Genomic DNA, 27,902 nt, shown 5'->3' with positions numbered 1-27,902 from the left:
GGCCTGCAAAGGAGGGCAGTTGGGGGTGATCAAGCCTGCTGGGGAGGGCAGTTAGGGGTGACCCGGCTGGCAGAAGAGGGAAGTTAGGGGCAAACAGGCTGGCAGCGGAGCAGTTAGGCATCAATCAGGCTGGCAGGGGAGTGGTTAGGGGGTAATCAGGCTGGCAGGCAGAAGCGGTTAGGGGCAATCAGGAAGGCAAGCAGGCGAGCAGTTGGGAGCCAGCAGTTCTGGATTGTGAGAGGGATGTCTGACTGCCCGTTTAGGCCCGATCCATTGAGATCGGGCCTAAACGGGCAGTCAAACATCCCTTGAGGGGTCCCCGATTGGAGAGGGTGCAGGCTGGGCTGAAGGACACCCTCCCCCGCCCCCCACCCCCCCCCCCGTGCACGATTTTCGTGCACCGGGCCTCTAGTATATATTACGTTAGTCAATGTTGAGGGATCATTATGATGCCTTCTAAGGAATGAAAGAATTTGTTAAAGATAACATTGTCAGATATCTCACAGAGTGATTCTAGGCCATTTTCATCATTCCTCCTCTGCCAGGATGGAAGGGATGCAGGCCTTTTTGAGAAAATTATGCTCCTCTGGACATGTCGAAGAATAGCTGGGAACCAAGCTAATTCATTGATTCAGGGTACTTTCCCTTTGAGACTGAGGTGGACAGAAAGCTTCAATGATAATGTGGAGGGTCAATAAGAACCATTTAAGTGATTGACTGACCTGAAGCCATCAGTATTAGAAGGTGAAAGGACCTTCCACAACTCCCCTGACCCCAGCTTTTATAAATATATGGAAACTGAGGCTCAGAAAGGATAGTTACAACAACATTTTGAAATAAATTTCAATTATAATCACTGTGCATTAAGATTGTGAAAACTGTTGCATCCATGAGAATGTTGTTTCAGCTGTAGCCTCTGAAAGAGGTTAATCCTTTTGACCTGGTATAGTGACCCAAGGGCAATTGAGACAGAGAGCCATGTCTCCCTACAGAGGGAGAGACCGAGCTTCCTAACAGGTCTGGTAGTTCATTTGAACTAGAGGAACATCATGATGGAATGACCTGTTTTGACCAGGCTTGGCCCCTGCGGGGATCTAGGATGAGGCAGTCAATGTGTGTCATTCTGTTAAGTGGCAGAACTCTCACTGCTCTTCCCTTCTGACTCCTCCAACCCCAGCTCCAGCCCAGGGCCTCTGGAATAATGACATCCAAGATCCTTTCTTAATTAGGAAAACAGAAGCTCCTTGAAGGAGTGTCCCTATGAGTTCTGCCACAGGAGTAAATAGATATTTGCATAGATACTAAATCTATGCTCTGTTAAATCTGACTCTTTCGGACCCGCCAGATCCTTTCTCATCTTGATCTTTCCTCTGTACAGTTCTCAATCCCACTTAACAGTGTCATTATAATATGTCTCATGTCACCAGTATACTTTTTTTTAATGTTCTGGGAGAATCTTAAATAGCAACCTCACATGTAACTTTATGGAATTGTTCCAACGGTTACCCAAGCTTTGCCAAATTTGTGATGTTATAAGTACCCTGCTTTTTTGTAGCAAAACCATCAATAAATTGCTCCATTGTATTGCTTAACCCCCAACCATAGCATCAGGGAGATTTGCAGGACTCCTCCAGGGTACACCTTAGTCACATTTTGACATTTGCTCAGAATGTCAAACAGGGCCCTCTTTTGGCACACATGGGGGATGACTCTCAATGCCACACAGAAGAGCATATATATATATAGATATTTTCTCCCTGTTTTATTTTACTTTTTTGAATCTATACAGGCAACAGCCTCAGATTCCAATCACCACAGGAACAGGTGTTGTGTATCCTGGTGCTATTACTATGGCAACGACCACACCATCACCTCAGATGACATCTGACTGCTCTAGCACCTCTGCCAGCCCAGAGCCCAGCCTCCCGGTCATCCAGAGCACTTATGGCATGAAGACAGATGGCGGAAGCCTAGCTGGAAATGAAATGATTAATGGAGAGGATGAAATGGAAATGTATGACGACTATGAAGATGATCCCAAATCAGACTATAGCAGCGAAAATGAACCCCCAGAAGCTGTCAGTGCCAACTGAGGAGTATTTGTTTGCTGAATTAAAATACTCTGACATTTCATCTCCCCTTCCCCAACAAAAAAGTTCTTAAAGAGCCCGCATGCATTTGTGGCTCCACAATTACATCAGCAGAATGGTCTTAATTATTTTGTAAAGTGTGAGACAGATTAAGTTTTCCCTGATTTTTCATGAACTTGAGTTTTTTGTCGTTATTGTTATTGTTGTTGTTGTTTTTTAAATTTAGGTGAAGACATATTAAATATGAGACACCAGGACTTGAAAACTTATCTCAACCCATAGCTGTCTTACAAGTCTTATATTTTTGTCTTACTTTTTTTTTTCTTTTGGATGTTGATAAAGGTTTAAGTTACTGTTTTAGATGGGGTTAAACATTCTCACTCAGGTATGCTGTGCCGGCCTACAGGTTGTGAATGTGTTTTTATTCTGAATTACTTTAGAAAATAACTGAGGATTTCATTTTGTGAAACAGAACAAGTCCATGGCGTGTGCAGCTGCATGTAGAGCATATTCAAAAGGCCTCGGAAGTCCATGTGTCCATGTGTAGAGTTAAACTTTGAATGTGCCAAACTTTTTCATCACTTTTGGATCTTAATATTTTGAAAAGTCTTAAAGGAGACACTGCAAAGTCTTAGACAATCTTTGGCATCTTAAAATAAAATAGCAAACCAGACATTTTTTTTCCAGAAAAATGGTAAAGTACTCAGGAATCTGGAGACAAGATATTGTAAGGAACGAACAAGGTTGCCACAGTGCATGTACCCAATCGTGTTTGCCTCTTGACGTGCCATCAGTGTGTGACGTGTATGACGTGTGCACACCAGAGCGATCACCACACCAGATACCGACACGGTGGTTTCTCTGCCCGAGACCACCTCTCACTACATCCATCGTCCCTTTGCCTTTAACCCTGACATTCAGTCTTAACACATTTTCTCTTAAATAATTTATTCATTCCAGAATGTCAAGGGTCCACTTACTATTTATTTTTTAAAAAATTGTTGGTGGCATTAATTTAATAATTCTTGTTTTTCACCTTCCTTCCCCAAAGAACCTTTCAGCCCTTTTCACCTCCTTCTCCTGCTAGATACAAAAGATGTACATAGTGATTTTGTCCCCAGAGCATCTGGAAGCATTTCTGAAACAAGGTACTATTAAATACCTTCGTGTTGTTTTTAAACACGAGTGTGTATCGCGCTGCAGGGCTGTGTATTTGGATACAGGTGCAGAGTCTTACACTTCAACAGCTAGGCCCCTGAGGTTTGCTGTGACCTCAAGTCTCTTGCCAGAATTTCCCCCTAAGTCAGCTCAGCAGCAAGTGGTAGGATCTGCCTCCGTGGCATTTGCCCTGAATGTCATTCAGCAGCAAGGGTCAGCAGCAAGGGTCAACGGTGGTGACTCCCAGCAGGAAAGTCCAGCAGCCAAACCTATAGCCCAAGGCTGGGGGCCATTGAGGAGGCCACAGTGACACTGTCACGGGCTGGCACCTTTACACGGAGTTGCCTTGTCCCATCTGGCCCATTTAGGGAGTTCTTTTCAAAATCCCCAGGATGCAAGAAGCCACATGAGAGCCTCTACGAAAAGACAGAGGCAGAAAGTCATGATCCATCCAGAGGGTGAAAGAAAACCTTAGGGAAGGAGAAGGAGGGGAAATACATTCTCTACAGCATGTCCCCACTGTTAACTCTGGGAACAGATCACTCCTGGGGCAGCAGAGGAGTTCCTCGGGCTCATGTGTCCTCTGTCTGCGGCCTCCGTGTGAACAAGATTAACTGCACTTGTCACACAAGGACTTTTTTGGAGATGTGCTGGGAGGCAGTGAGGTTGGATTCTCCATCTCTTCCTCACCAGGGATCTTGGCCTGATTGCCTATGGGAGAGGGGAGCCATCACCAGAGTGGTTCAGTTGGAGAATGTCTTCGAATGGGACAGTTCACCTCATAGGACAACCCAGAATCTAATCACTAGAACATAGGAATGGCCCCATCAGATTTCTTGAGCCATTTTTGTCACTTGGAAGAAAATAGTGTACCTTCATATTTATTTAAAGAGTGCTCAAGGCCATACCTAATAGCAATAACTAGCTCTAGCCACAATATACTGGCTACATCGTTAGCTGGGAGTGCTCTCTATAAGCTGATTAAGGTACTGATAGGAATGTTTTATTCTTCATATTGGTTGGGGATTGGAACTTTGTTTTTGTACATTTATTTCAAATGAGGAGGAGGTCATTTTTCTTTAAAAATGAGTATTTATTATTGTCTTACTGATTTCTTTTGAACGTATACCTCTCCTCCTCGTTCATCCTCATGTTTTTTTCTCATCCTCCGTGGCTTTGCTTTGCCCTCTCCACTCCTTTTTTTATTTTGTTGCATAGGTAGAGTGCTGTATGGCTAGCATTGTAATGTATGTAATTAATTTTGCACAGAGGCAAACATTTAGAATAGTAGGTTAATTTTGTTTGTTTTATGACCATGCCAAAATAATATTCTGGGCTGGTGGAGAACAAAGGACTGTTCTTTAGGACTGAAACTTGATTTCGCTTGTAGTAAAACAAAACAAAACAAAACAAAAACAACAAAAAAACACACACACTCACAGATGTTGTTTCGTAAGTGTTATAAGCACTGGATATAAATGGTATTTTTTATCACTTCTGACTAATGTGAAACTGTTGTACGAAAACTACATGAACAAAAGTCATCTGTTTCGACTCGTGTGGGCTTGCCTCACAGTTGCCGGATTTGAGTCATTTTTATGTCTTGTTATTTCATTTATTTATGCAAAATACATGTGTGTATGAACACTTTGTTTTAGCTCCAGCTCTGCCCCAGCACTGGGGTTCAGTTACTTCGAGCCGCACTCTCGAAAATGAAAGGCTATTCAGGAATGATCTGATTGTAAACACCCTTGCATTGGGTCAAACAGTGATGCTGTATTTGAATCTAAATTCTGCGCATAAGCAGTTTATCCTATTTATTAGCCAAGTTTGGCTCTAAAAATCCTTAGAAATTAAGAATGACAATCATAAGGATCACTTCATTTTCTTTGCAGTGGGGCTTAAACAAAGTTTTTTATGACTTTACCATCTCATTTTAGATTTTTTTTCTAATTGTGTAAATATAACATAGAAATAGAATTTATTTTTGGTTCATGAATACTTAGTGAGATATAAGTTATGTATTTCCTTTTTGTTCTCTATCCGTATGTGTTGGTCCAGACTAGAAGTTGAGGAGTCACTGCACCGCGTGGGGGGTAGTGGGTTACCAGCCACGGTGAGAGCACAGCGTCCCCCTGGCGCTGGGGCAAGACAGCCCCTCACTCGGGCCTCATGCAGTTAGAACCCACTGTCCGCAGACTCAGACTTCGGCTTTTTTTCTCATAGAAAGTCAATGAATGGAACACACCAAATGTCCAGGACAGCTGGGAGAGAGCCCGTTTGCTTTGTGAATCCACATCAATTGAGTAAGGTAACTCTGTGACCATTTAATAGCAAGAAGCGTGAATGTTATTATAAAAGCAAAAATCTGCCCCTGAGATTGGTCATGAACTAAAGTCCCACCATGCCAATTAAAGGAAATATTATTAATAAACTTTTTTTCAGTGCTTTTTATTTCAGAGTGTCTTCAAATCAGAGATAAAAATTATCTCCATTATGGTAAAGAATTTACAGGATTAGGGTTTTCCATGCCACTTAGAATAGGGACACTGGCAGACAATCCTAGCCTAAAAATGGACCATAAGAAATAGGAAGGAAGGAAAGAGAAAGAAAGAAAAGAAAGAAAGAAAGAAAGAAAGAAAGAAAGAAAGAAAGAAAGAAAGAAAGAAAGAAGAAAGAAAGAAGGAAGAAAAGAGGGAAAGAGAACAAGTTAATCTGTGGACAGGAGCGGCAGGCAGGCAATTTCTCTATTTCACTGGCAGATGTGATGTAGTATCTTTCCCAGAAGGTATGAGAGCTTTGTTGTTTTCACATGTACCCAGCTCAACCTTTTAGGAGCGCATCAGTTTGCTTCATTTGGTATTTGATACTCCCCAGCCTTGTCCTCAGGCCTGGTTCTGTTTGCCAGGGTCCTGACACTGACTCGAAGGCCAAGTTCTAAATTCAGGTGCGGGCTCAGTGCTATTGAGCTTGTCAAAGTCTGGCCTCCCCTGAACATTGGCCCCACCGGAGCCTGGGTATTTGAAAAGGGTGTGATCGCTCTATGGCTGAAATTAAAGGCTTCTTTCTTTTCCTTAAGAAGCCCTGCCGCTTCTTCGGAGCACTCCCTCCCGAGCCAGGAGCACAGGCACTAGCTGAAAGCAGGGACTGTTTCGAGGAAGTCCATCTGCCCGCAGTAGGAAGGGAGCCTGGTCACTTACACACCACAGCCCAGGCTGCTTATCTCAATTTACTGATGTTGCAAAGAGGGGACCTCTGCCGACTCATTAGGGGAAGGAAAAAGAATCACTTAGTAGTTTTAAATCATACGAGAAGCCCTGTACCAAGTGCCAACAACTGCAAACAGTGCAGTAAACGAATGTATTGGAATTATTTCTGGGTCTTCCTTTTTGATGAGAAAATAACAAAGTGGTTGCTTGTAGCCTTGCCTGATTCTGTACACGTTTGTCTAAGGACTGAGTTGGCACTTAAGCTCACTTCTCAAAGTATAATATTGTATGACCTCATTCGTCCTTTTACAAAAGCACTTGCATCGTTTCCTTCAGCCATCTGGCCCCTCCCCCACTGACGTGTTTTCTTCCTTAATAAACAACTTCTATCTGTTATTTATGCTGATTATGTTCTGTTTCCGATGCCCTGTACTATTGAGCATAACCCTCTGCTAATACCATTAAAAATATTGATATGCAAACACATTTCCTTTTCATCCCCATCCCATCTTTTTCTTTGGGGACAGATTGTTTTCCCAAAAACTCATGAACAAGTATTAGAAATGCTGGTACCTTCTTCGGGGAGGTTGGGGGAGGGGGGGCGGAGGGGCAGACGGGTAACAGTGCAGGTCCTCTTCTAATTGGTGTCCGTGGCGATATGAAAGCTTGACGACTCAGTGACATATCTTGCTCGGTAGTTTCTTATTCCTGAAGAACCACAAGCATAAAGTGAGGCCTCAACGCTGGTGCTCTTGGAGTATGGGGAATGTGCAAATATTTAACTGTTGTGTATGCTGCACATTGCAGGTCTGCTTGTGTGCATTCTCCGTTCGTCTTCCTTTGTCATATGTGTTTTTGCTTTTTGGAAAGTGCAGTCTTTATTGTAACCTTCTCCAGCTTGTAGCAGATTAGAATGCTTAGCATTTCTGTTCATGCATTATTGTATTTGCCATGTAAAATTTTTTATTACCGTAGGCAAGCTTATAAGCTGTTACTACATAACTTATCTGACTGTAACTCTTTTATTTCCCGACATTGTAATTTGTTTGTGATGTATATTGTGAGATTGTATTTTATGTTAATTTAATCAGCACAATTCACTGACATGCTGGACTGACATGCTGGCTGCTGTTTCAAAGTGTAAAGTGTGTGTAGGGCTGTTGGGACAACTGCAACTCTGTTGTCAAGGTACTGTGCTTTGGTTCCTGTAGCAACACTGCGGGTGTGGCCCTGGAGACGCTAAGGGCACGTACCACACCCTTAAGCAAACCTTAACTGCAGATTTTCTTTGTAGAAATTCTATGTATAACGCAGGTACCTACTTGGCCCATGGCTGGTAACTATTTGGGCAATTAGAAAAAACAAAAACCATAAAAACTAGTGTCTATTGCTGCTTTGAATATGTTTGAAAGTCTGAAAATGTAAATAGTTTATCAAAAAAAAATCTTGTACAGTCCAGTGTAAAGTTTTTAAATGACCTTAAGGGTTGCCATCACATTTTTCTCACACTCTCCTCTTGATAATGGGAAAAAAAAGTTTGCTAAGGATTAAAGAAATGGGGGAGGGGGGCGAATAGAATCTCTTCAAATTTAAAGGAATGAATCATTGTTCTTAGCTTTGTTGCATACACAAACTTCTTGGATTTTGTTGTGCAGTATTGATGTGAGACAAAACACAACATTGAATAATCTCTCAGTGGTATTTTTCAAAGTCTCTCACCCCACCCCCTGCCTCATAATTAAGGGAAAAGACAAAATCGAAAGACACACTGTCTTTCTCTATCCTGGTGTATGTTGGCACCTTAGCTACTTTTCTCCCCCTTTTTGCACAAGGTGCTTTCCTGATATGTTAACCATGCCATCTTTGGGTGATAATGTACATGCCATGATGGGGCCCAGGCCCCTCAGGGGAGTGTCTATACGAACTGCCTATTTATGCTCATTTACCTCAAGACTGTCCTCTCTACCCTTAATCTAGTCGTCATCACTCCATCTTTTGTACTGCTGTTGACACTTACAAATTAAAGATAAATTTTGTTTTATGACCTCTGTGTATGGCCTTGTCTATGCCCTGCAAACTGTTCCGCCCTGGAGCCCGGTAGGCCATAGGCTCCATCGCTCGCTGCTGGAGCCCCCAAAGCCCCTGCCCCCCACTCGCGCTGGCTGCTGTCTGGCTGGGAGGTCGGTCTCTCGGAAGCCTTCACCCCCACAACCCCCAGCCTGGGAAGCCTTGCCTACTCTCTTCCTTGTGAGCTTGCGCTGCTGCAGCAGGAAATGCTTGTGGATTTAGGTGGTAGGAACAGGAGCCAAAGTGGATTTTTGTCAAGAGAAGATGAGAAAGAATCACTTCCTATTTGCCTGACTCCTCCAGGAGCGTGAACGTTTATCAAAGCTCCGAGAATCCCGAGGTATGAATGAAATCTCATCTGACACCAACTTCTACAAGCCTAGCAGCCACGCGTGGAAATTACCACACTTCTGGAACCTTCCCCTCCACTGTGGCTGGGAGTGGAAGGACTGACATGCTGGCTGACTTCAAGGTTGCTTCTGCCTCAGGGAAGGAGAGCTCCCATCTTGTTGTCCAGCCAGGAGTTGGACCTGGAGCGAAGTGATATCAGCTTTTAAGAGTCTGAGGGATGGAGGAGGGGAGTGGGCTGAAGGGAGCTTGCAGCCCAGCCCCGCCGGCGCCACGGATCCCAGAGGTTAGCGACCAGCACCTGAGAGTGAAACAAAATGCTCAAGAGGGAGAGAGGGGAAGACACAGCCAATCTTTTTGGTATTTCCTATGAAAAACGCCTCATTAGAGAAAAGCCAAGGATTGGTGGAACTTCAGCAGCCAAATTGTAAGTTTGATACAAGCTGGCTTAAGTCATGGAAACCTAGCATCTCATGGTCCTCCCAAGCCCAGGTAAGTAGAGGGTGTGGCTGTGGAGGCTGTGTGACCTGCCCAGGTAACTCCTCTGTAGCATGGGGTCATGATTCCTACCTCTCAGGGTTTTGGGGGAATCCCATGAAATCGCACATATGAACCGTCCGGCAGCATCCTGCACACGCAGCGCAGGAAGGAAGCTGCCTCTGGTCGAGAGGCTGAGCTGGGGAACCATCACTGTCCCTGGCCCAGTAAAGCCAGGGGCTTGCTTGATCACAAGTCCCAACCTTCCTCCAAGCTGGGCTCCCAGCCATCTAGGTTTTCTCATTTCCAGTTTTTTCTCATCGCTGCCTTTGTTCTTCTTTCTAAAGCACAGATCCGCTCTTTCCTCTCTCCCTCTGTTCCTCTCCTAAAATCTCCTGGCTGTCCACAGATGTCGGGATAGAGTCTGGGCTTCCTGCCCTCACAGCCCCGCGTAGCAGACCCGCCAGCCTCCAGCTCCCTGGGCCCTCCATGCCCTCCACTTCTTGGTGTTTCTCTCACACCTCTGGGCCTGTCCCCAACCCTGCAGCTCTTTCTTCTCCTTTTGCTCCAAGTCAACCTGTCCCTTTCTCTGTTTGGGAGATCCCCACTCCTCCAAACCCCATCCCAGACACCACCTGGTCTGTGACATCTTCCCCGGCTCCCCAGGGTTTCAGGCTCTCCCTCAGGGACCCCACGGTGATCACGTTTGCTGCATGGTAATGATCTGTTTCTGTGTCTGTCTCTTAGAGGATGAGCTACTGAAACCAAGGACTGTGCCGTGCCCGCACGCGCCCCCACCCCCCCACCAGCTCCCAGCACAGTGCTTGGCATATAGCAAGTGCTCAACACTTATTTCTGGAGTGAATGTGGCCCCTTGGCCTCCATATGTGTTATAGCCTTTGAGCGTCGGGGACTTAGATGGTGGGGACCAGGGAGTCTGTACGGGTACCTTGGTACTAGTTGTTTCATTTGGAGAACATTATTAGTTGAAACATCTCTGTTCATTTGGGGGAAGCCATTTCAAGTCAGTGTGATGGCTTTTCCTGATCAGGCACGAGGCCATTAAGTCACCCAGGCTTTCAGGAGAACTCACACTAGGATGTCCACATTCCTGAGCCTGGAGCCACCGCTCTGATTTGCCTCCGAGGCATCCCAGCTGCAGTAGGGAAAGGACAGCCCAGAAAGAGGAAGCTTTTATGAGTTTGCCCTAGTCTTCCCTTGATATCCTTCATTCTGGGTCATCTTGGACCCCGGGACAAAGGTTAATGGTGGGTCCAACCCCTAGGTACTCATCACGAAAAGGGAGGAAACTAAGTTGGTTCTCCTGCTGGGAGAGGGCAGGCAGTCGCCCCACAAGCTGTTCACTCAGTAATCTCTCCTTTTCTGACAAAAGAAACCATGGTCCAGGCAAGAATGATTCTTTCCTTTCATCGTGCTCTAGAGCCCGACTCACAGTGTGGTCCATGGATGAGCAGCATCTGCTCCACTGGAGACATTAAGACCAGGGGAGCCACACTGAGTAGCATACAGGCAACTCCGACAACCACCATCACCTCTTCGTGAACCACATGCCACGGCATGGAGAGATGAAGGGCTAGACATTTGAATTGTGAAGGCCCAGAGGCAGATAACCCACCACGGTCACACCCATTAAAGGGCAGTGCCAGAATGCACACTTGTGCTTTCCAGTGCTAAAGCCAGTGACTCCATTGCATGTGGAGATTGCTCATCAATGGTGCAGCCCTGGATCTAGGCCCTGGCTATCACCAGGCATCTGAGGACCCTATCCCCTTTTATGGCTGGGCCCAAGGCCTGGCCCTGATTGAGGGCCCAAGAGACACCAGGCCAAGAGGACAACTCTCTTCAGAGCTTATTCTACAGCATCCTCTGTCTCTTGGCCACCTGGCAATTGTTTTTATTGTGGCACCAACTTGGGTGGCCATTGAGTAGATAATGAGGAAATGGGTAGATTCTGGGGCTCCTTTCCTGACTCTGGTAGTAAAAGACAGAGTTAGATACCCAGTAAAGAGAGTTGGTCAGGAAAGGTGTCTGAGGTACATGTTATCCTGGCACTCCTAAGACCCCATGTGGATGGGTCATCCAGCAGGCTTCATCAGTTCAGCCCCCGCCAGGCAGCCTTGGTCCCACCCCATCTCCCATCAGTCAGGAGGCCTGCGAGCTCTGACTCTCCACCTGCTCTGATGGCTTGTGAGGTGTTTGCTCCCTCTTCCATTTGCACGATATCCCCTCTTCCCTCATATTTAGTCCTGGCCTAAAATACACAAGACAAAGCCTGAAGTGTTTGCAGAGTCCTTCCTGCTGCACTCCACTCAGGCCCTGATCTGCCCTTCCATCCACATCCCGGAATGCTCCTGATTCTGCACACTGGCGCTGTTACCTGTACATGCCATATCCTGAAATGTCACCTTGGGCATGGAGGTCCCTCTCTCTCTTCTCCTGCCACCATCATCTCCCATACTTTAAAGCCCAGCTGAAATATCACCTCCTATGGGAAGCCTTCCCTCAATATGCCGCTTATGTACTATCTGCTTATGTACTCTATGTTTATCTGTGCTTTATCCATTAAAAAAAAATGTCTCACCCCTAAGAACCAACTTTTGCCCCCTTGGGGCCTGAGATTGTCCCTGTTGAGAACACACTTCTGTAAAAAGCTCACTTGGAGGTTGGCCCTCACCATGGAGTTTATAACTGGGTTCCCACTATAATGTAAATTCTGGATTTTGATTACTGTGGCTTAGTTACAATTTCTCCCAAAACATAGCAATACAAAGCAACCATTTATTACCCTCACAGAATCTGTGAGTTTGCAAATGTGAATGGGACACAGGAAGGCTTTTCTCTGCTCTACAATGTCTGGGAGCTCAGCCAGGAAACTCAGAGACTGGGCTCGTTTACTCTCATGCTTGGTGGTTGACGCCAGCAGTTGGTTGGAGCTACTGGCCAGAACCCCTACGTGTGGCCTCTTCCTGTGGCTTGGGCTCCCTGACAACATGGTGGCTGGGTGTCAAGGGTGAGCAGCCCAAGAGAGGAATGGGGACCAGGCTTCATCCTTTCTTGTGACCTGGCCACAGAAGTCATGAAGCATCTCTTTCCCTGCTTCCAGTCATCGGTGTAGTCACATGGTCATACCAAGTTCAAGTTCAAGGGGAGAGGAAGTTAACTGCACCTCTCAATGGGAGAGTGATAAAATTCTGAATAGTGTATGGGACTGGATATGTTGCTATAGTCACTTTTGGAAAATACAATCTGATACCTGTTCATTTGTGACCCCAGTTCTCCACCTCTAATACCATCCCACCTTCACAGGGCCTTGTACATGGTGCAATGCTGGTATCTATGTATGACTTTTATTTGGATGCTTTAAGCTGGGAGGATGAAGTCCCAAGTCTTGGTCCATTTCTGTCATTACCTGCCATTACCTAGAACCAGGGTATAATGGTTCTAGGTACAATGGTACCTAGAGCAAATGGTAAGTGAGCAGCAAGCTTTACAAGCAAGATCCTGATGAAAGTATTTTTTTTCCTCTCAGAAGCATACAGTTATTTCTGCAGTGAAATCCCAGTATATATATGACAGATGAGTTACCAACAGTATTTGCAGTAGAATTTGACTGATATTCATGTCTACAGGAACCTGTCAAAGAAGCTAATGTTGTCACTAATCAGCAAAATACTAGTCTATTCCCCTTTGGTAATAATCTACCGGTATTGATATTTCTATCAACACTACTATCATCAATAAAACAACGGATGTTTTTAAATGGCAATAATCAGTACTAAAAGCCATAAAGTATATACAAAGATAATTTAGCATTTTTCAAGCTCAGGAAATAATAGTTTGATGTTCTAACATTCCCTAAACTGACATATACCATCAATTATACCCAAAAATTAGATTGAGAAAAGCAATATTAACCCTAAAACATCCTATTAAGTTTCTGACTTTGGATTAACATTAATCAGCTCATGGATGTTTTCAAACACACTCAGACCAGGTCTAAAGAAGCAAGGATATTTAGCATATTCTTTTATTTGAATCTTATTTATAAGTCTATTTTATTTTAATATATATATAATTGATTTCAGAGAGGAAGGGAGAGGGAGAGAGCGATAGAAACACCAATGATGAGAGAGAATCATTGATTGGCTGCCTCCTGCACACCCCCCTCACCCCCGCACTGGGGATGGAGCCCACAACCTGTGCATGTACCCTGACCAGGAATTAAATTGTGACCTCCTGGTTCATAGGTCGATGCTCAACCACTGAGCCACACAGGCCAGGTATAATTCTATTTTATTTTTTAAAATTTATCTTTATTGTTGAAAGTATTACAGATGTCTTCCTTCCTCCCCTCTATTTAAAAAAACAAAACAAAACTCAGCCTTTCCATTATAAGCATTATTAAAAATAAATAAGGCTGGATCTTTACTATGAAAAGCAAAGTATAGAATTTAGATATGTTTTTGAAAGGGAAAGAATCCCAATGATATTAATGACTAACACAGGTAGAAAAGTTAGGGGAAAACAATTATAATATGAACACAGAAGAATAATCAGGATCCTAGACAAGCTAACCATTCTTCCATGATTTAACATTATACTGTCCCTATTCACCTTAAAATAGATTTAATTTTAAAAAAGTACTCTTATAGTCTATACTTGGATAAAACCTCTATGAAATAATTTCAGTGCATTAATTACATACTGCAAAATCAATTCACTTAGAAAAGGCACTTGTTTATTAATAGTGGAAATAACAAAACCTGCTTAATATATGGGTGTTACCCACTGCAGAAATGAGGAGCAAATTCTCAGGCAGCCACTTCTCCTGAGGCCTGGGTCCGGGGTCACCTTTGTTTGCCACCTGCAGAGGTAACCCGGGCCCTTGGTGAATGCCAGGGAGGCAGGTAGTTGATGAGCCTGGGCATGTCGGCCAAGCACGCTTGTTCTGGACAGAACTATGGAAAAGACAAGCGGTCTGGGCCTTAAACTGTGTCAGATAAGACATACCAAGGGATAAATGTTGCAACTATAAATACTGCTCACAAAACAGGATCATTTTTCAGGCTGTTGAATTTCAAATGCCTTGCCAAACAGGGTGTCATATCTGGGATTCTTAGTTTTTGCAACTCTTAACTGCAAGTCCAATTACTTTTTTTAAAAATCTGGAAAGTGAGGACCTAAGTTGTCCAATCAAACCTTGGAATTGAAATTAATTTTCACATATTTTAATATGATGTCTGGAGAAAAATTCAATTTAACACTAAATTTCAGTCAACTCCAGAACGATACACTAAAAAAACATATAATACGGGGTACTAAAGAAGGTTGAATATTGATTAATCTTTCTATTGCAATCCTGTCGGTCAGACCACTCAGATATATGAATTGCATCAAATTAGCTGGTTAGTCTTCTGGGGGAATAATTCAGAGAGTCAAGGACACCTGGGGAATCTCCTCTTCCAAACAAAACACAACAAAAGAAAAACCCATAACGCTTTGGAGAGATCAAATAACTCATTGTTTAGCTGTTGTCAATTATAAATGACAGAAACCCAATTTAAATGATTTCTGTAGCCAAAAGGGATTTAGTGGCTTACATCACTGAAAATGTGCAGGATAGCAGGGCTTCAGGCATGGCTGCATACAGGTGTTCAAACGGGGCATCAACACTTGCTGTCTTTAGCAAACTGTTCAAACTCAGAGGGAAGGCAGGGGAGGATGGGTGGGTGGGAAGAGATCAACCAAAGAATTTGTATGCATACATGCATAACCCATGGGCACAGATGGTGTGGTGAAGGCCTGGGGTGGGCTAGAAGGGGTCAATGGGGAAAAAATGGGACATGGGTAATACTTTCAACAACAAAGATTTTTTTTTTTTTTAAATAAAGGTACTTGATGTCTTTATCTCTCCACCTGCACTGGTTGGCCTTGCTCCCAGGTAGTCTCTTTCCCTGAGATAGTCCTCTGCAGCTCCAGACTCACACTCTCTCAGTTTGAAGTTCAGCAGAAAGAGGGTTAATAGAGCTGCTTCCCGGCTTTTCAGTTTTAAGAGTGAACACCAGATTTCCAACTCTGGATCCTCACTTTGTATACTGACTTTGCAGTCAGAGTTCACAGATGAGACATATAAAAGATTATGGGCATTTTTTTCTTTCCTACATGAGTTATTTTCCCTGTACTGCCGAATTTTATCTAGTTTCTTTCATTTATGAAGTTGTCTATGTACTAATCACAAATTTAGCTCTTCCCCCTTGTTTAAATATCCTCTTAATGTGTTCAAAGACCTTACTCATTTATCAATTTTAAGTTCTTGAAGAACAATTTTCTGTTCCAACACAAATCAGTTGCTTGATAAGCCTCCTGACAACTTAAGTCTTGGGCTCTCCCTTCTCCATCACATTGCACGTTTCTCCTTTCAGATACGATGTTTCCTAGATTCTGTCTTTCTCTTTGTTTACTCCCTCACCCTACAGCTGCTTCTTGAGAAAGGATATCTGAGAGGTAAATTTTTTTTGAGATTTTGTCTAATAGACTGTCTAATAATTTTTTTAAAAAAATAGTTTTATTGATTTCAGAGAAGAAGGGAGAGGGAGAGAGTGGGATAGAAACATCACTGATGAGAGAGAATCATTGATCAGCTGCCTCCTGCACTCCCCCTACTGGGGACCGAGCCGCAACCTGGGCATGTGCCCTTGACCAGAATTGAACCCAGGATTTTTCATGCTGCAGGCCGACACTCTATCCACTGAGCCAAACCAGCTAGGGCTTACATAATTTTTTGATTGCATGGAATTCTAGGTTGGAAATTATTTCTCATCAAACTTTTGAAACTATTGCTTCATTGTCTTCTAGCTTCCAGCATAGTTGTTGAAAAGTCTGATGCCATTCTGATTCTTGTTTCCTCCCTCCCTCCCTCCCTCCCTCCCTCCCATAATATGTGGGATCTTGTTGTCCTCTACGTTTTGAAATTTCATGATGATGAGCCTTAGAGTGTGTGTATATTTATTATTGTCCTGTATTAGGTACTCAGTGGGCCTTTCACATTGGAAATTCATATCCTTCAGCTCTGGAACATGATCCTGAATCACTTCTTTGGCGATTTTCTCCTCACAGTTTTCTCCACGTCTTTCTCAGGAAGTCACAGATTCAGATGTTGAACCTCCTGATCTGGTCTTTTCATTTTCCCTTTTTCTTTCTTTGTATTTTTGCTCTGTGTTCTGGAGAAATAGTCCCAACTTCACCTTCCACATGTCAAGTGCGTTTTTCATTTCTGTATTACATTTCCACGCGCTCTTCTTTTTCTCCAGAAGTTTTCTTCTTTTTAGCACCTGGTTTTGCTCTGTGGGGCTGAACGTATCCCTCTAAAATGATTAAAAATAGTTAAGATGTTTTCTTCTTTTTGAATAATCACTATTTCTTCCCAATTGTTTCAGCCATCCATTTCACTAGCATTTATTGAACACTTACTATTTGTCAGGGAAATAGGAACTTGGGATAATTCTGGAAACAAAACAATTCCCCCTCTCCCCCCAATCCTCGGGCAGCTTACATTTGGTTGCTTATTGTGTTGTCTTTCTTTGGTGCTGGAGACTTTGCTAATGTGTTTGGTGAGCCTCAGCACTCCGCTGGCATTTAAGAGGAGGAAACAGAAACCCAAAGGGAAGTCCCAGGAGGGAGGGCTCACCATCTATTATCCTCACTGTGAATGACACGTGGCTGTTGCCTGGAGAACCTCTGAAATCTCAGTCTCCTGCCCGGAAGGTCTAAGCTTGACTGCCAGCCCTCTGGGGACAGAGCAGGGACAGGTTTAGTGCGTTGACTTCATTGAATCCCTTGTTTTCTGTGACTGGTGCAGGTCTCTGCTGCTCCCTTGCAGAGACCAAACCTCCAGTCTCCTGCTGCAGAGGAGGATGGGGGAGGGCGGGGGTAGGGGGGGCGCAGGCCCACATCTGTGCAGAGGTGGGCAGAAGATGCATCCACTTCCTGCACAGACAGACCACCAATTCTTCCATGTCAGCCTCACCTTGCCTTTCTCTTCCAGGGATATCAGCGGCAACCCCCGACTCTTCCAGGTGTCCTCAAACTACGGCCCGCGGGCCACATGCGGCCCGCCAAGGACATTTATCTGGCCCGCTGGGTGCCGCTGCCTGTCCTGTGTAGCAGCCGACTCGTCCCGGGCCCGCAGTGTGCATAGGAATTTGTTCATAGTTTTTTTTTTTTTTTTTTTTTTTTTTTTTTTTTTTTTTAACTATAGTCCGGCCCTCCAACGGTCTGAGGGACAGTGAACTGGCCCTCTGTTTAAAAAGTTTGAGGACCCCTGTTAGACTCTGAAGTTTAGAGGGTTCTGCAATGTAAGTCATTTTGCTTCTGCGGTTTCCGCTGCTGGCTCAGCCAGGCTTCCCTGGGCCTGCTCATCAGTTCCATTTCGGTCTGCTTCCTCCATCGAAAATGCTAGTGCTGTCTCCCCTGCTGCTCCCTGCATCCTCTGGTTTCATGCCTTTAAAAACATCCCGCTACACATACTGTAGTGATGTTCCTGGAGGAAGCAGCACTAACATGTATGTGTTTAACCTGACATTTTCAGTTGTCCTCCTAATCCTTAGTGGGTTTTGCACAGGGTGAGAACTCCAGGGTCTTTCATAGCTACTGTGGGCCAGACACAGAGTCAGGCCATTTACCCGCACTACTGAACTCAGTCAACAGCGAGTTTCTTGGAAATGGAAAGAAAGGCTCCGAGACATAAATTAATTTGGTGATGATTGAGTTCACTCGATGTAGGGATAATTGGTTAAACAATTTCACGTGCCTCAAACTGAACCAGGTGCAGAGGATGAATGAGTTCATGTTGACTCGGTCATCTGAACTTGAGAGGAGCATCCTAGACTGTCCCCCGTCCTTCCTGCATCCTACTGCTTTGCTCACCTGGACACTCCTCAGCCGTGCCCTCCCCTGCTTGCCTGTTAGCTCTGCGTTGGTTCAGGGCGTTGAGATCTCTTTTCTGGACCCCACAGTAATGTACCACCCAGACTTCGTGCTTCTAAGCCCACCACCCCAGGCGTAGCCAAGGTGGTCTTTCTAAACCAAAAAGCTGATCGCATTGCCCCGCAAGCCAAGGTCTGGCACAGACGCTGCAGTCATCAGACCCAGGTACATCCCTAACTTGTCTCTAAGCCCTCAACACTTAACACAGGGCCTGGAATCCTACTTAGCCTCCATGAATGGTGTTTGGACTGAACTGAACAGAACAGTGAAAGCCATCATGAGCTTACCTTACACCTCTTAAGTGGATTGGAATCCACCAGGATTTCAACCCAGATCTGAGGATTCCAGGCTCCAGATGGCGGCCCTGTTGAGCCAGTGACAGCATCCACTGCCTCCTTCTACTCCATCCCTGCAGAGAAAAACAAAGCACCCAACCTGATAGTTCATTCAAAACCCAGAAGGGTTGGAAGGGAAGGAGCCATAGCCCCTGCCCCTTGGCCAAGGTCGGAAATCCCCAACCATCTTTGGGGTGGCCTTGGAGGCCCAGATCAATTTTATGTTCGGAATCGTCCAGAGTTGTCCAGGCATTTAACCTTCTCTAGAGAAGCAGTTGATTAGATTGTTGGGGGAGGGGCAGTGGGGAAGGGAAGGGTAGAGAAAGTTTATTTGGTTTTACCCATATAATATTAGGTGGGAATTTCCAAGAAATTATGTGGCAATGACGTTATAACTTTCACACGATGGCTGGAAGCAACATTATAAAAATATTACCTAACACGACTCCATATGGACATATGAAATTTCATTCCATTTTACACATGTAATTAAGTGGCCCACATAATGAAGTACTGTGTGTGCAAAGAGGGAGATGTCTTCTGTAGGTGAAAGATAGCTGGGGCAGAAACAAGACTGGCATTTTAAAGGGTGAATAATCAAGCGAGGGTGGCTGAAAATTATTGCACTTCATTCTATAAACAACTTAAACTTGATGGATTTTTCCCCCCTTACAGCTAGTCTTCTGGTTATAAGCAAGACAAATACATTCAATATCCTGCTGCTAAAATACTCTCCCTTCCCTGTTTACTAAAGGTGGTGAGTTGAAAAAGTCCTGAGCCTGGAATCAGACAGAGCTAGGTTCCGATCCCAGATGGCCACTTACTAGTAAGTGACCTTCAGTAAGTGGCTAAGACAGTGCTACTCACACTGGGGTCTGAACCAGCATCATTTTTTGAGGGCTCGTTACAAATTCAGACTCAAAGGCACCACCTCAGACCTAACTGAGGTGGGGTCCAGGAATCTGTGTTAATTTTAACAAGCCCTCCAAGTGGTTCCGATTCACCCTAAGAATGAGAGTCGCTCAAATGATCAAATGTATTTGATCAGCTCCTTTGTGCTCCCGAGGTCCAAACCATATGCTCTATCCTCTGCCTGATGCCCATGAGGTCATTACCTGCCTTCCAACCTGGACAGTGAGCTCCTCAAGGGACAGCCCTTGTCTCATCATTTTAAAAACATCTAGCTCCTGGCATGGGGCCCAGTACAGTGAAAATGCACAACAAATCATATTGAAATGAGCTGACCCTTCTCAGAACTGTGGGTATCAGTAGAAGGCCAATCCCAAGCTCAACACCGCACAGCACACACAGGAAGGTGCAGGCTGTCAGTCCCCACACTGGAGCCTCCATGGAACTCACAAAAGAGCAGCTAGTTCCACTTCCGTTTGAAGAGGCCCGCCATCATAACGTCAGTGGGTCAAGAGCAATGCTGTCCAGCAGAACTGTGTACAGTGAGGAAACGTACTATGTCTGTGCGGACTCCCATCGTCGCTGCCAGCCACTTGGCTACTGAGCCCTTGAAATGTGATAGCGAGACTGAGGAGCTGAGCTTTTGGTTTTTGCAATATTTTTACTTCATTTAAGTTTAAATAGCTATACGAGACTAAGAGCTACAGACAATGCAGACCTGGAGGATGACTTAAGAGTCATCGGGTGGGAAGGGAAGTGGCACGGTCATGCCAGGAGTGGCGTGTACTAAAGCATGTTTGGGAAAACTTCACACGACGCATGTCCTCTTCATCTAAGCTTTCAAATGTGTATTCTCATCAGAAGTCAAAGAGACTTTGTGTAATATTTCTTTATTATCCTTCCTGCTTTCATGCTTGAGATTTGTAGCTCTTGTTTTCTTCTTTCTGATTTGGTCTTGCTCAAAATCTATCAATTTTATTGAGCTTTTCAAGGAACCAGCCTTCGGTTTTATTGACTTTTCTCAATTGCTTGTCTGTTTTCTATTTCAATGATTTCCACTCTAATCTTTGTTATTTCCTTCCTTCCACTTATTTTGGGCTAAAAGAGCTTTTCAATAATGGCATATGCTGTTCCCTCTTAATGGAACCCTCTTCTCAACATCTTCTCTAGCCCATTCTCACCTGCCATCAGATAGACTTAGCCATCAGGTTCTAAGGAAAGCCTTTGCTGCCCTTTTCAGCACCTGTTATATACGCTCACAGCCCACGAATCTCTTCCCCGCAGCGTAGAACTCATCACTCATTACCCTGTTGTCATTTAACTTTGTTTTTGTGATTCTTTATTAATATCTATCTTCTCTTCTCACGATAAGCTCCCTGGGACCAGAGAACTTGTCTTGCCTTTCTTATTTTTGCATAACCATGATCTTCCCCACACTTGGCTCAGTGAAGGACACATTTATAGTCCCAATATTGGCCACTTCATCCGAATTAGGTCAGCTGTATTCTTTCTGCAGAACCGAATGGGTCTTAGTACATGCCACTCCTGGAATGACTGTGCCACTTCCCTTCCCACCAGTGTGACCACTCCCACACTGCTCAACACAGCATGTGATGGAATTAGGAGCAGACAAGGAGAAGGGCCACAGTTAGCCATTGGCTGGACTTCAGCAGAAGAGAAAGGCTGTCCTTGGCTGAATCCATGGCAACTTTGGCTGTCATGTTGCTGGCAAGAAGGGGAATAAGAAGTTGGGTTCTTCAGAAGCCTCAGGAGCAAACTATTTTAGGGCCGTGGTTAGGCAACTCCAGCATCCTCAGGAATCACCTGAGAAGCATTTTGAAAGGCACCCACTTCTGTGTGTGCGTGTGTGTGTGTGTGTGTGTGTGTTTTGAGACTCCTTCCCAAGATCTCTATCTCTTGGGACTTAGAACCATTTCCCTGGTCACAAATGGCCCTTACTAGGGAAAATGCTAGGTGCATCAGAAGAGCAAATGCCAGCCCATGTATGCACACAGGTGTGAATGTACTGCATATTTCAGATACCTGCTATAATTTTTAATTACTTCATTCAAACATTAGTTATTTTGATGATGAGTTCTTTGGGCACCTTCTTAAATTTTGCAGCAGAAGTGAGTATCTTATCTGCCTCACCTTAGTCCTGGCCCTTCAGGAATGCACAGATAAAGTACATATCAAGTACCCAGCACAGTGTGGGACTCAGAGCAGGCTTTAGTGAATGCAACATCCAAGGTCATTGTCATATGATCAGTGGGACTCAGTGAGTGGTGCTGTAGAAGCTCCAAGACCGGAGTACAAGAGGTGGGGGGGATGTTTGAGGGGGTCTTGAAAACAGAATAGGAGTTTGTCAGGCAGAGAAGGAGGACGGGTCTTCCCGAAGAACTTTTTGGAGAACAGCGAGACATTCTGTGTGGCTGGAACCAGGATGGGTGGAGGGGCCCTGTGACGATGAGGCGACTGAGTGGGTGAGCCTGATCCAGGTGGGCCTGGAAAGCGCAGAGAGGGGCCTGGAGCTTTGTCCAGTGGGTGAGGGCGCAGCCAGAGGCATTTTAGCAACTGTTCACTGACCTCCACAGAGCACGCTGCCTTAGCCTTCGTTTCCTGGACTGCACGCTGGAAATCATACCCTCCTCAGGAGAACTCAGTGGGATGGCGAATGCGAATTTTGGAACCTGTAAGGGCCATACTGGGGCATAATCGTATAATAAAGTTCCCTCACTCTGTGATTATTCAGTCCTCCTGTCTGATGCTGAGATGGCCACTGCCAACAAGTTCCTAGCAGATGGGGAGCCATCATAAGGGCCTGAAAAAGCATCTTCACCACCTGGGAGTAGGGAGAGGGCAGCTGCCCGCCCCCCCCCCCTCCCACACACACACACAGGCTCCTGCCCCTGGGCACCCAGCCCCTCTGCATGTGTTATGACTGTCCCCAGCATCTACACCTGCTGCCCCACTACCATGGGCTCAATCACCAAGATCCTGTTCTTGCTGCCCATGCCTACAGACCAGCCAGATAGTGTGTGTGTGTGTGTGTGGGCGGGGGGGGGGGGGGGGCGGGATGCAAGTCCTCCTCGTTTCTCAGAAGGGAGACACCACAAGCTGCATCAGCAAGAGCTGAAGCAAACCCTCAATCCCAGGCACGGGAGCAGTTCGCTCCAATGTGCCGGCCCCACGAGCTGTGCGCGGTGCTCCGTGTTACCAGACCCACGCTCAGGGGTTGCTCGTGCTCATGCAGTGGCTCTGCACACACCCCGCATTGCACACTCGGTGTGGGGTGTGGGATTGCTCATTCATGTGGGCAGCCAATAAGACATCCCACACTTGCTCGGTGCCACCTACCTCATTGCCACATTCAGGGGTGGCCAAATCCCATGACAGGGGGCGGGGGGAGGAGTGGGTAAGGAGGGACCCTCATTTTCTTATGGAGTCATTGGCCTTTCTTATGGAGTCGTTTGCCTTGCTGGAGGCCACTGTGGTGTTTTTCCTTCTTCTGTTTGCTTCTTCCTGTTCGGTCATGAAATGACTTCCTGGGAAGCCTTGCCCTTCTGAGGGAGGTTCTGTTAGGATTCCCACACCGTGGATGAGGGAACCAAGTCTCGGGCCAGTGAACTGCCCTGTGCAAGCTCATAAAGCACAGAGAACATCTGCTGATGTTGCCTGCCTGTCTTGCCACCTACTCTTCTTCCGGTACAGCCCCCCACCTTCCCTAGGGACTTGGTCCAGCAGAACCTAGCTCCCTGGGTGTCAGTGTTCTCATCTGTAAAATGGGAGTGGTTATAAGAGTGTCCAGGCCCACACAACTGGGAAACCCAGAAAAGCTGGTAATTCTGTGTTCAAAGGTGTGTGCTTTAAATATTTGTTCTATACTCATTTTATGGGGGGTAGTTTAGGAGATGACGCTGAGGTTGCCACTAGACAAGGAGATTCTGGGCCCTGGGGGTTCTGAGCATCTCCGGCCCCCTGGCCTCTCTGGTGTTACTCAAGGGAGCTTGCAGGGTAGGGGTGCTTGGGCGGCAGGAGGATCAGCTTACACTCCTCTCTTTGTGCAGGGACCCGAATTAGGTTTGCATTTCTGGTTTATTCCACTGATGTGTTTTAGCGCCCCTTAAAGACTGGGACCCTGAGCAGCGGCCTGGCTGACCGGCCCTGAGACTTGGCTGTGTGAGAATTAGGTAGGAAAGTACATGAACAATGATTCTTCTGCCGCCCAAGTGCCCCTACCTCCCAACTCCCCTTGAGTAACCCCAGAGGGGCCAGGAGGGCAGAGACCCCAAGAGCCCCCAGGGCCCAGAATCTCCCTGTCTAGTGGCAACCTCAGCATCATTTCCTAAACTACCCCCCACACGTGGATATAGAACAAACAGAAATGCAGGGTGATGCCGGGCACATAGTAGATGCTTCATAAAAACACAAAACTGGTAGTTGAGCCCCAACTGTAAGTCCCCAGCTCAGTGTTGATGAGCTCAGAGCTTGCCTCAAGACTCTGTATTCTGCCCGCCCCCCCCCCCGCCCCCAGAGCCAAGCTGGCCTTGCCCCACCATGAGGAGACCTCTCTGGTTTTCCAAAGGGAGACACTGAGCCCCCAGGGCTGACAGCGATCCTGTCTCCCGCCCAAAGGTGGATGGTTTGGCTGCCGAGTTCCCCGAAAATTGGTTCCGCATGTTGCCGACATCAGGCCTGAACGTTTGCTCAGCACACAGCCATGAGGGCCCTCCGGGGAGGCTGAAACCCCACACCAGCCCCACCATCCGCCCCCAGCGCCGGCTGCCAAGCCACTGCCCACAGCCAACTCCCAGGACCAAGTGGTGGGAGCAGGGCACTGCCACGGGCTGGGGCCTCCTGGAGCTTCTCTGGCCCCCCAGGCGGCGGCCCCGACGCCACCTAGTGGCTGCCTGGGGAACTACACCAGCATGGCAGCCCCCTCTCTGGCCCTGGCCTAGGGACTCAGGGTGTGCTGCTGCAGGGCTAAATCCGCAAAGATGGTCCCTCTCCCATTCCAGGAACTCCCCAGGGCTGGGGAATGCGGTTCCCAAGGCTGAGCTATTTTTAAACGTCAGCATCCGCCATGCAGATGCTCTGTTTATGGCTGGTGTTCCAAGCCTGTGAGAGGAGCTGTGCATTTAACCAAAGGCAGATGCAGGATGGGAGTAATTAGGCTGGGCGGGGCCTGTCTATTCCCAGGCCTGGGCGGTTGGGCAGGGAGAGGGCCAGCCGGCCACCCTGAGGCTGAGGTTGCTACTTGTCAGGAAAACTCTGGGCCCTGGCTGGTGCCTGGTGAGCGCCTCTGGATGACCTGGGGTGGGGGGGAGGAGGGGGGCAGGAAAGCCTCTTACTATCCCCTTCTTATCATTGCCAACAAGCTTTGCCTAGCCATAGCTCTTTATACTAGTAAAGGGTGGGCATGATTTTTCCCATTTTGCTGATGAGGAAGCTAAAACTCAGCCATTATGATACTCAACCAAGGTCACCTGTTTTTGTTTTTTTTTTTCAACAATTTTTTTCCAACAGGAGAATGTGACCAGATATCCCACATCCCATGGCTTCTGGTCACTCTCAGGACTTAAGCCCTTCAGGAACGGCCGATGCATCCCATGAGAGCCAGGCCTGCCTTTGCAGCCATCACCCGCTGCCCCTCCCCCTCCCCTTGCTCGTTCGCTGTCCCAGGGTTGCACCAGCCCTGGGTCATGGCCTTTAGGAACTTTTCCATGGGTTCTTGCTCTTGGTTCTCTCCATTCTTGCCAGCACCTCAATGGGCCCTGATCTCAAACAACCTGCAATCGGATTTCAGGGCTGATGACGCCTTGACTCAGGTCATCTTTGTGCCTCTCAGCTCTGCCACGTAGCATGTGGCCTGGCTCAGAAATCTTCACGTTGTTGAATGAACGCATGAGTGAATCTGTGAAAGCTCCTCGTTGCTCAGCCCTGACAGAGAAGGAGAAGGTTCTGTGTGAATTCTTGAGGGCCCTAAGGTCTCCTTTGAGAAAAGACGTCTAGGCGGTGTGAGTTACCTGCCAACCAGGCCTGCCGGATTAGGGCAGGCTTGATGGGGGACGTTTTGGAGGAAGAGGAACAGAAGGGGGGCACTGAGGGAGAGCAGAGTGAGTCTGGGGCGATGAGTACCACTTGGTGGGGTGTCAGGAGGAGATACTGCACTGGAGGCGGGGAACACAGCAGCAATCTCCAGCATGAAGGGGAGCCACAGGAATATGTGTGTTCCCACAGGCTCCTAAGTCAGTCCCGGTGGATGCAGGCTGTACCTCTGAGGCCTCACCCCCAGCCCATCCTGGATGCAGGGCTCTAGCAGGGCAGCAACTCGGGCCTGGATGTCCGTTAAGGGGAGGATTCCTCCTCTGTCTTCCCAACTGACAACTGCCTTGGTTTCCCTGATTAGCCCTTTGGTTTCGTCAAGAGCCAGGTCCTGGCCTGAACCCCTTGTAGCTTGCTTTAGTCCCAGGACTGAGCCAAGTTCCTGGTAGCCTCTGCGGTCTCTCCAGTTGTGCCTGAGCCTGGCCTTGAGAGGCTGACAAACTGCCTGTTACCCCAATACTGAAAGCTTCCAGCTTCCAAGCCTGAACCCTCAGCCAAGCTCCACTGCAGCGCTGGCCCAGGTGAGCCTCTGTCTCCTTGCCCATCCTGGGCCTAGCTTCTTCCTCTAGTCCTTTGGGTCTGGTGTCGCGGTATGCATTGTGCCTGAGAGTGGGGCCAGACTTTGAGAGGCCTTGAACATCAAGCCAACGAGTGTAGATATAGTGTAGTGGCCAGGTACACAGCCCATGTGGGCTCCTGGGGAGGGGGGGGTGCCTGTAGCAGACAGGGAGGCAGCTGGAGGCCAGTGCAGCAACCTTACGGTGGCTGAGGAGGCCTGAGTGAAGGGTGAGTATTCTGAAGGTCAGAGCTCACCCTGGTCAAGTGTAAGAAACAAGGAAGACCTAAGAGGACATCAGACCCATGCCCTTCACTGCACAGAGGGCGACACTCCAGACCAGTGAGGACAGGACAATTGCCCGGTGTCACACAGCACATCCTTGGTGCCTTCCCCAAGTGAGCAAGAGTGTTTGGCTTCTCAAGAAGCTCTCTTTAAAAGTAAAATAAAATAAAAATATATATACATTGATTTATTTCAGAGAGGAAGGGAGGTGTAGAGAGATATAGAAACATCAATTATGAGAGAGAATCACTGATTGGCTCTGTCCTGTGTGCCTCACACTAGGGATCAAGCCTGCAACCAGGCACGTGCCCCAATTGGGAATTGAATCATGACCTCCTGGTTCATAGGCTGATGCTCAACCACTGAGCCACACTGGCCAGGCTCAAGAAGCTCTCTTGAGCTCCTACTTCTCTCCCCAGGAGGCAAAAGCATCAGGTTTGGATTGAGGCAGTTCTGGGTTTCTGTCCCAGCACCAGCTGTGTGACCCAGGACAGGTCACTTAATCTCTGAGCACAAGCATTTTTACCTTTCAGATAGAGACAATGCCACCTTCTCACAGGACTTTTAGGAGGATTGAATAAGGTAATAGCCATTCATGTTACAATATAGCATCTAGCACTTAGCAGGGCCTCTCCAGTATTTCTCGGACACCTTCTTTAGCCATGGGAGGATCCAGGGATCATTAGAAAGAGGCAGTAGCTAGTTGGATGGGCCAAAGGGAAGGGGCCCAGAAAAAGGGGACAGGAGACAGTCAGACTGTCCAGCCATCCCTGGAGTCACCTCTTCAGTCCGGAGGCTGGATGAATCCCTGCAGTGGGCAGCGGACCAGGCCCACAAAGTAGCTCTGCACCATGTCCTGTGGCCTCCAGAATTCCCCGGCTCTGCCAGGAAAAGCTACCAAGCCTTTGAACTGGCCAGGCCCGGGGCTTCTTGCTCGGGCTGGGGAGGCAAATATTTGGGCAGCCAGTGGTTGTGTTTGGGGCTTTCTGTCCTCCCTGCTGGATCAGCATGTGCCAGGGGTGCCCAGCTGTGAGGGTAGCGCCCAAACCATGCGTAGGCGGCGGGCGGATGCGAAGGCCGCAGATCCCCGGCGCCTGCAGCGGAAGTCCCTGGCCGACGATGGAAAATGCCACTCGGGCCGCACAGTCCAGCCTGTTGTAATCCCCTGGGCTGGCGTCACCGGGGCCTGTCCAAAAACTGTGTCGTGCAGTCTGCTGCGGGAGCAGGGGGAGTGGCGGGGGCCGCCGAGGCCCATAAAAACAACCCCAAAGATTTCATTTGCTTGTGTTACAGACCACTTGGCTGCCCTGCAGCTGGGAGCCGGGGCCCAGCGAGCGCGCAGAGTTATGGGGCAGCG

At 47.0% G+C, this 27,902-nt stretch overlaps 1 protein-coding gene across 1 annotated transcript in view; it reads left to right on the top strand.

Moving 5' to 3' along the window:
- SOX6 (SRY-box transcription factor 6) overlaps positions 1-5,670 on the top strand; it is a 386,487-nt gene extending 380,817 nt beyond the window's left edge. Inside the window, exon 16 of the mRNA XM_080642731.1 lies at positions 1,790-5,670. Within this exon, the coding sequence (XP_080498857.1) occupies positions 1,790-2,093 (304 nt within the window). The 3' untranslated portion in view covers positions 2,094-5,670. The remainder of the gene's footprint in view (positions 1-1,789) is intronic.
- Positions 5,671-27,902: the final 22,232 nt, after the last annotated feature.

This window comes from Plecotus auritus, assembly GCF_963455305.1.
Source record: "Plecotus auritus genome assembly, chromosome: 9".
Taxonomy (NCBI): Eukaryota; Metazoa; Chordata; class Mammalia; order Chiroptera; family Vespertilionidae; genus Plecotus; species Plecotus auritus.
Note: the sequence above shows the minus strand (reverse complement) of the source record. Positions and strands in the feature narration are given on the sequence as shown.